At 58.2% G+C, this 9,190-nt stretch overlaps 1 protein-coding gene across 1 annotated transcript; it reads left to right on the top strand.

Annotated features, from left to right (window-relative positions):
- The first annotated feature begins 2,072 nt into the window (after window positions 1-2,072).
- LOC115404679 (extensin-like) lies at window positions 2,073-3,348 on the top strand. The gene is made up of 2 exons (XM_030114082.1): window positions 2,073-2,222; window positions 2,371-3,348. Exons 1-2 carry the CDS (start codon window positions 2,073-2,075, stop codon window positions 3,346-3,348), a joined length of 1,128 nt encoding a protein of 375 aa, XP_029969942.1.
- The last annotated feature ends 5,842 nt before the right edge of the window (window positions 3,349-9,190 follow it).

Genomic DNA, 9,190 nt, shown 5'->3' with positions numbered 1-9,190 from the left:
CAGGACCAGGACCAGGACCAGGACCGGGACCGGGACCAGGACCAAGACCAGGACCAGGACCAGGACCAAGACCAAGACCAAGACCAAGACCAGGACCAGGGCCGGGACCGGGACCGGGACAGGGACCACGACCAGGACCAGGACCAGGACTGGGACCACGGCCAGGACCAGGACCAGGACCAAGACCAGGACCAGGAACAGGACCAGCACCAGCACCAGGACCAGGACCAGGACCAGCACCAGGACCAAGACCAAGACCAGGACCAGGACCAGGACCAGGACCAGGACCAGGACCAGGATCAGGACCAGCACCAGGACCAAGACCAGGACCAGGACCAGGACCAGCACCAGGACCAAGACCAGGACCAAGACCAGGACCAGGACCAGGACCAGGACCAGCACCAGGACCAGGACCAGGACCAGCACCAGGACCAGGACCAGGACCAGCACCAGCACCAGGACCAGGACCTCTGTACCCTGAGGGACGGACCGGGTGTGCTTGTGCTCGGAGTGTAAACATGCTGCGATCCTCAGCAGGTTTTGAAACGTTTTGATGTTCCCATCAGGTCCTTCAGGTCGTGTTTGAACCCTGGAGGTAAACCGGTCCACCATGAGGCTCTCCTGCTGGTCTCAGCCGCCTGACGGGTCCATTCTGGTCCTTCCATCAGGACGAGGCTCATGTTTTCTGATCTAATGTCAGAGTTTTAATTAAAGCGGACGCTGTGTTTATCCTCGGCCACCTGACTGACAGAGCTGCTGCTGATTGCTCTGCTAATCTGGGCCCTGTTCCCATTTGACGGAGAGCCTGGAGGGTGACACACACACACACACACACACACACACACACACACACACACACACACACACACACACACACACACACACACACACCACCTTTAAAGTGTCTGGGCGCCTGTTTAACGGGTGATTACATTACCAAAGCAGGAGCCACTCTGCTGAAGGTTCTCTGTCACCGCGGAGGAATTAATGATTGAATTATGAATCAAACGTCCCCCGAGGGGGGCAGAAAGTTGAGATCTCATGTTAGCAGAGATACTTCAAGAAAAAACCGACTGTGGAAATGTAGCCTCTAGGTATTGTGCACTGCGACCGAACTTACGGGTAAGAAAGGAGAAGAAGCTGAATAATTTAATGGTGATATATACTCAATAATAAATAGGTGATAAATAAAAGATGGAAGCTTGTCTTGATTAAGGTGTGTGCGCTCCCCTCCCCAGACCCAGACAGGCTTTGATTCCCGGATCTGTGATGCTGCAGCCCTTCTTCCGCCTCACATTCAACATTTCCACTCTGTGTAACACACTTGAAGAGGCAGTGGCTGGAGGGTGCAGCGTGGAGGGGGGGCGGAGGCTGCCTTGCCTGTGGCATGGGCTCGGGGCGGCGTTGGACCACCCCAGATCATCCTTCATCCTTCAGTGTGGAGAGAGAGAAGCTGAGGCCGAACCTCGGTCCCTCATGGAGACCAGCCACTGAATCCTTCTGGATATTTATCATTTTACTGTGTTGAGCCGCCAAATCAGGCAAAGCCCACCGCCCACCGCCCACCGCCTACCGCCCACCGCCCACCGCCTACCGCCCACCGCCTACCGCCCACCATCCACCGCCTACTGTCTACCGCCTACCGCCCCACCATCCACCACCTACCGCCCACCGCCCACCACCCAAAGCCCACCACCCAAAGCCCACCGCCTACCGCCTACCATTCACCACCTACTGCCTACCGCCTACCGTCCACTGCCCACCGCCCACCGCCTACCGCCCACCATCCACCACCTACTGCCTACCGCCTACCGTCCACCGCCCACCGCCTACCACCCACCGCCCGCTGCCCACCGTTCACTGCCCGCCGTCTACCGCAGTCCACTGTCCACCGCCCACCACCAGCTGCCCACCGCTCACCTCCCACCGACTACCGCCCGCCGCCCACCGCCCACCGCCTACCACCCACCGCCTACCACCTACCGCCTACAACCCACCGCCCACCACCTACCAACCACCGCCCACCCCCTACCACACACAGCCCACCGCCTACCACCTACCGCCTACCACCCATGGCCTACCACCCACCACCTACCACCCACCGCCCACCGCCCACCACCCACCGCCTACCGCCCACCACCCACCGCCTACCGCCTACCGCCCACCGCCCACCGCACACCGCCTACCACCCACAGCCCACCGCCCACCGCCTGCTGCCCACCGTTCACCGCCCACCGTCTACCGCCCATTGCCTACCACATACCGCCCACTGCCCACTGTCCACCGCCTGCCGTCTACCGCCCACCATCCACTGTCCACCGCCCACCACCGGCTGCCCACCGCTCACCGCCTACCGCCCGCCGCCCACAGCCCACCGCCTACCACCCACCGCCCACCGCCTACTGCCTACCGCCTACCACCCACTGCCCACCGCCTACCACCTACCGCCTACAACCCACCGCCCACCACCCAACGCCCACCCCCTACCACACACAGCCCACCGCCTACCACCTACCGCCTACCACCCACGGCCTACCACCCACCGCCCACCACCTACCACCCACCGCCTTCCGCCCACCACCTACCACCCACAGCCCACCGCCCACCGCCCACCACCTACCACCCACCGCCTACCGCCCACCACCTACCACCCACAGCCCACCGCCCACCGCCTACCATCTACCGCCTACAACCCATTGCCCACCACCTACCGCCTGCCTCCCACAGCCCACCGCCGACTGCCTACCACCTACAGCCTACCACCTACCAACCAACGCCCACCACCCAACGCCCACCCCCTACCACACACAGCCCACCGCCTACCACCCACCACCTACCACCCACGGCCTACCACCCACCGCCCACCACCCACCGCCCACCACCTACCACCCACAGCCCACCACCTACCGCCCACCGCATACCACCCACAGCCCACCACCCAACGCCTACCACCCACCACCTACCACCCACAGCCCACCGCCCACCGCCCACCACCTGCGACCCACAGCCCACCGCCTACCATCTACCGCCTACAACCCACCGCCCACCGCCTACCATCTACCGCCTACAACCCACCGCCCACCACCTACCGCCTGCCTCCCACAGCCCACCGCCTACTGCCTACCACCTACAGCCTACCACCTGCCAACCACCGCCCACCGCCCACCACCCAACGCCCACCCCCTACCACACACAGCCCAGCGCATACCACCTACCGCCTACCACCCACGGCCTACCACCCACCGCCCACCACCCACCGCCCACCACCTACCACCCGCAGCCCACCACCTACCGCCCACCACGTACCACCCACAGTCCACCACCCAACGCCTACCACCCAACGCCTAACACCCACCACCTACCACCCACTGCCTACCGCCTACCACCCACTGCCTACCGCCTGCCTCCCACAGCCCACCGCCTACTGCCTACCACCTACAGCCTACCACCTACCAACCACCGCCCACCGCCCACCACCCACCGCCCACCACCTACCACCCACAGCCCACCGCCTACCGCCCACCGCGTACCACCCACAGCCCACCACCCAACGCCTACCACCCAACGCCTAACACCCACCACCTACCACCCACCGCCTACCGCCCACTGCCCACCGCCTACCACCCAACGCCTACCATCTACCACCGCTCGTGGTCGAGGTGGTAGGAGCGTGGTGTGTGGACGGAGGGGGTTCTAGAGTGTTCTCAGACGGGGAGCGTGGCGGCTCATCAGGATGCTGCTGCGGCTCCGGTGAACGGAGGACTGGCCTTTAAGGAAGCTGAGCGGAGCGCCGCTCCTCCGGCAGGACAGGGAAAGGTTGAAACCTCTGAGTCCTGACAGTCCTCTACAAGCTCGGCTGACCTTTACTCTGTGTGTGTGTGTGTGTGTGTGTGTGTGTGTGTGTGTGTGTGTGTGTGTGTGTGTGTGTGTGTGTGTGTGTGTGTGTGTGTGTGTGTTAAGTTGGAAGGGTTTGGGATCAATTAGGACTAAAGACATGTCAACCCGTGTTGAGACTCTCCGGTTCGATCCCTCTGCAGATCAGCTGATCACTGGAAAGGATCGCTGACGAACTTTTCTCTTCATGTCTTCTCTTCTTCTATGTTGTATTGTCTCGTGTTTTCTCGTCTCGTCTCGTCTCTTGTCTGGATGTCTTTGGACTCTGGAACTGCAGATGATCAGGACAACCTGAGCAGACTCAGAGATGATCTCGAAAAGCTGCTTCATGAAGATGAACGTCCCGCCACTCTAAATATGCCTTGAGTGGCGAGAAGAACCTACACTGCAGACGGTCAGAGTTCAAGGTTCTCAGCTTCCCCACAGCCGTGGAAACCCAAGTCCGCCACTGACTGTTTACTGAAACTAAACGCTGACAGGAAGCCTTCTGATTCACCAGAACCCCTGTCACACTAAACATCCCCAGAAGAGGAAGAGTATTGACCTGAGGAGGAGGAGGAGGAGGAGGAGGAGGAAGAGGAAGAGGAGGAGGAGGAGGAGCACCGAGGAGGAGGATGATGATGATGTTGACGATAATGATGATGATGATGATGATGAGGAGGAGGAGGACGAGGAGGAGGAGGAGGAGGAGGATGATGATGATGTTGACGATAATGATGATGATGATGATGATGATGATGAGGAGGAGGACGAGGAGGAGTCACAACTAGGAGGAGGAGGATGAGGAGGAAGAGGAGGGGGAGGAGGAGGAGGATGATGATGATGTTGACGATAATGATGATGATGATGAGGAGGAGGACTAGGAGGATGAGGAAGAGAAGGAGGAGGAGGAGGAGTCATGACTAGGAGGAGGAGGAGGGGGAGGAAGAGGATGGTGAAGATGATGATGATGAGGAATCCATGTGTTCTCTGATGATGATGATGATGAGGAGGAGGAGGAGGAGGATGATGTGGAGGAGGACAGAACCATCATGATGCTAATGCTAAGCTAACAGTGCAGGGTGTGAGGTTCTCGGTCTGGTTCTCTCAGGAACATTTGACTATTTTCCATCTTAAACTTCTCAGAGAGTGAACTGTACAGCCCCAGAGTCTGACCTTTAGAACCCAGAGGAACGTTCCGGTTCTCCGATCCAGCCTGAGATTATCAGTAAACACATGACAGGAAGTCAGATCCTCTGGTTTCTGGAGGTCAGAAGGAAATTCTCTGTTGGTCTGACTCCCAGCGGAGACGCTCTGCCGGTGGTGGGTGCAGTCTGCTAATCAGCTAACCGCTAATTAGCGAAGCTAACATTTTCATTAGCGGATTAGCTGTTCAGCTAACTTTGAAAAACATTAGCGGACTAATTAGCTTCCGCTAAATTTACACATTAGCGTAGGTCTAGTGGTAGATTTGGGAGCCAATGTAGGCTGACTCTAGTTTCCGAGGGTACTTGAACGCCTCTCGTACGTGCTTCTGTTACTGTGCAAAGTAATGAAAAGTCTCTTCGCTGCGGTTAAAAAACGCCAAAAATTGTTTTGAAAAACAATGTGTGTGTGTCCATCTCTCTTGTGATTAGACCCAAGAGACGAATTATAGACGGACGAGCAACACCGTCCGTAACTAATTATCATTTAATTTATTTTATTTTGAAAATTGACCGGATTCTCTTGCCTTTTCTGTTTCCGACTTCCTGTCTGGTCCGATCTGTTTGATCCAGCTTGACAAATGGCGCACCCGGCTCGCGTGAACAATAAAACGGAGCGGAGCGTGCGCGCTGCAGAGCGTTGTGTGGGGTTAGGTCAGATAGGTTAACATGGGAGGCCATCAGAAACTCCGTGCGCGGCGCTTCCAGCTCGTTCCCCGTTAGGCCTGTTGCAGAGCCTGCAGCGGCTGTGGGTGAGGCAGTTAGCGGTTAGCGGTTATTGTTAGCTTCAGCTAAATCTTTTAGCAGTTTATCGGTTTAGCGTTATTGAAGCTAACTTTTCAGTTAGTGGAAGAGCGGTTATCGAAGCTAACTTTTTGGTTCGCTGTGCCCACCACTGCGCTCTGCTCACCATGATTTACAGGACTTCTGAAAACTGCCTGCAATGCAGAAGAGCTGAAACGTCACATGAAGTCAAAATGGGATTACTCGCAGTTAACTCCACTCTGCCATCATTCCAACCCTCTGACAGCCTAAACACGGCGTTAAAGCTCAGTGTCTCAGTGTCTCAGTGTCCACCAGGTGTTTATGAGGACAGAACATTCCTGCGGTGGGATCCACCTGAGGATCAGCATTCCAGCGGTCCAGCGGTCCAGCGGTCCAGCAGTCCAGCTGTCCAGCTGTCCAGCGGTCCAGCTGTCCAGCCAGAGGCAGCCAGCAGTGTCTTCAGAGTCGCGGTCTCGGCGGTGGACTGGAGCAGAAGGACACACTGCAGGACGAGGTTCCAAGGTCACGGCCGGGAGCAGAGGTATTGATGCTATTGGAAATGTGATCGCCTCCAGTCTGCAGCTCGTCATTTAGGGGAGACAGAGGGAGACAGAGGGAGGGGACGGACCGGGGGACAGCAGGTCAGGTGTCAGGACAGCGACAGCCAGCCTGTCTCACCGTCTGCCGGTTCTGAGCGGAGACGAGGAGAACCAGACTTAACGGCTTTGTGAGAGGACCTGAAAGTGGACCCGGTCTAATAGCAGACGGATCAGTGGCGCCTGCCGTCCTCCGTCCAGCTGGGACAGCAGTCGGTCCCACTGTCCTGTCGAGGACGGCATCCGGACCCCAGAACAGAGCGGCTCAGTAGAACCAGGAGCGACACCAGAGCTGAGGACGGAACCCAGCAGGAGACTCTGGTCCTCTCCCTCTGCAGCCAGACCAGCTCGTCCTCTGACGGTCCAGAGTCTGCCGGGGACCGTCTCTGTCCAGAGTCTGCCAGGGACCGTCTCTGTCCAGAGTCTGCCGGGGACCGTCTCTGTCCAGAGTCTGCCGGGGACCGTCTCTGTCCAGAGTCTGCCGGGGACCGTCTCTGTCTCAGGGTTCTGAAGAACGGTTCACTGAACATTAAAGCAGGTCTGATGGTGAGGGTCTGGCTGCAGCTGAGAGACTGAAACCTGATCAAACAGCCTGGAACTGGACTGCTGCTCCGGACCGCCCTGACCGCCACTGGCCTCGAGGTGGCGCTGGAGCGTGTGTGTGTGTGTGTGTGTGTGTGTGTGTGTGTGTGTGTGTGTGTGTGTGTGTGTGTGTGTGCGTCCTCCGGGACTCCCCGGGGCCACACTGTGGATAATTAGAGTCCATGTGAGAGGGTGAACCCGCCTCAGTGGGAGCAGGAGAGCGAGGCGGCTGCTGTTTGAAGTGGGGCTGGCTCGCCCTCCTCCTCCCACCTGGATGTGGAGCGGGGGGGCCGGGGGGCCGGGGGGCCGGGCTCTGTGTCTGCAGGTTATCATTATGTGTGTTTTCTGGTGTGTGATCGATCGGCTGCTGGGGGAACTGTCACTGCTAGTTAGGGACTGACCAGTGGGGATCATTAGGAGGAGAGCGCCGGGCGGGGGGGGGGGTGGGGGGGGGGGGGGGGGGGGGGGGGGGGGGTGTAGGCTTTGTTGTGGGGGGGATTGTAAAGGAGCCTTTCTCTTTTAGCCTCCTGGACTCAGTTGACCTTTCACTTAGGGAGCAGCTGGAGCCCAGAGAGGTTTAATTGAATGGAGTCTTCAGATGTATTTTGGAGAGAGCAGAGAAGATACCGCTGGCTGAAGACCAGGGAGGAGCGGGAGGCGGGGGGGGGGGGGGGGGGGGGGGGGGGTTGCTTGACCTTCAAAGCCTAATTGATAGGCTTTTCATAGACCTTGTTTGAGATGTGCGTGGTCCCTGTTGTTCAGCAGACCCTCACAACTCCAGCAGCAGTACAAAGTCAGGCAGGTAGGGAGCCCCCAGTGCCCCCCCCCCCCCCCCCCCCCCCTCCGATCAATAGAGCTCAGCTAACGAGAGCTGCTGCTGCCGCTCTGCAGCTCCACCGCCGGCCAGGCCGCACTTCACTACCGGCTGGTCAGGCAGGAAGACGCTCTCCCTCCGTCTGGAGGAGGAGACGCTCTCCCTCCATCATCTGAAGGAGGAGACGCTCTCCCTCCGTCATCTGGAGGAGGAGACGCTCTCCCTCCGTCATCTGAAGGAGGAGACGCTCTCCCTCCGTCTGAAGGAGGAGACGCTCTCCCTCCGTCATCTGGAGGAGGAGACGCTCTCCCTCCGTCATCTGAAGGAGGAGACGCTCTCCCTCCGTCATCTGGAGCCACACCAGAGGCCAAAACACATTAATGACCTTTAAACTCCCTGCAAGGTACAAGGCTGAAACTTAATGTCTCTCTCTCTCTTTCTTTCTCTCTCTCTCTCTCCCTCTCTCTCTCTCCAGCAGAGCGTCCTCCACATCATGTACAGGATCAACTGATAAGCAGCTAATTTTGTGTACTTATGTGAGGGAGCGATGGTGCAGCCCCCCCCCCCCACCCCCCACCCCCCCGCCCTTCTTCTGGAATTCCTGCAGCACCACGATGAAACGATGAAAGGATCAGAAAAGCCAGATCTGAGGCGCTCCGGCCATTAATGCTGATCTAAATGAAAGATTTATACCACTTGATAGAGCTTACCAGAAACACACACACACACACACACACACACACACACACACACACACACACACACACACACGTGCTTGTGCAGTGGGGGTGGAGCTCTCTGCTGTAAGGCTTTCTGGAAAGTGTTTGAGTGGGGGGGGGCTCAATCACAAAGAGGCTGTTCCCAGCTAATTGGAAGTGGTGAAGAAGTTAGCGCTGAATGATGTTTAATTTGGGAGAGCAGTGATCTCCCTGACACTCTGATGGGAAATGAAAGACATGGAGCTCAGGATGTGAAGAGATAGCTGCTCTTCTTCCTCCGTCTCTGTGCTGATTGATTCCTCACACCTCCAGCACTGACACCCCAGATAACCCCCCCCCCTCCCCCCTGTCCGCCATTGCTCTCCTGCTGACGGATCCCAGTCTGAACACGTCTGGAGGAAACATGACCGCTGGTACCATCAACCAACGCAACAACAGCAAACACCAGCATGGGCTTCGTTTGTACTGTCCATGGAGAGGACTGGAGCGCCATGCTGCGGTTAGAAGCTCCATACCCACCGGTCCCTTTGCTCAGGGGCACACGGCGCCCTCCTCATGGAGGAAACCCCCCAGCTGCACAGGGTCACAGTGTGGGGCAGTGTGAGAGAGGACAGCTGCTGTCGATGGCGTTCACTG

The sequence above is a fragment of the Salarias fasciatus genome, chromosome 17, assembly GCF_902148845.1.
Source record: "Salarias fasciatus chromosome 17, fSalaFa1.1, whole genome shotgun sequence".
Classification (NCBI taxonomy): Eukaryota; Metazoa; Chordata; class Actinopteri; order Blenniiformes; family Blenniidae; genus Salarias; species Salarias fasciatus.
The sequence above is the reverse complement of the archived record's forward strand: the minus strand, read 5'-3'. Positions and strand labels throughout refer to the sequence as shown.

Bases quoted from the DNA above. Each gene is read 5' to 3' on its own strand.
- LOC115404679 (XM_030114082.1), top strand. From the start codon at position 2,073: ATGGCCTACCACCCACCACCTACCACCCACCGCCCACCGCCCACCACC. The intron at 2,223-2,370 runs GTTCACCGCCCA...CGCCGCCCACAG, and splicing joins CCCACCGCCTGCTGCCCACC to CCCACCGCCTACCACCCACC.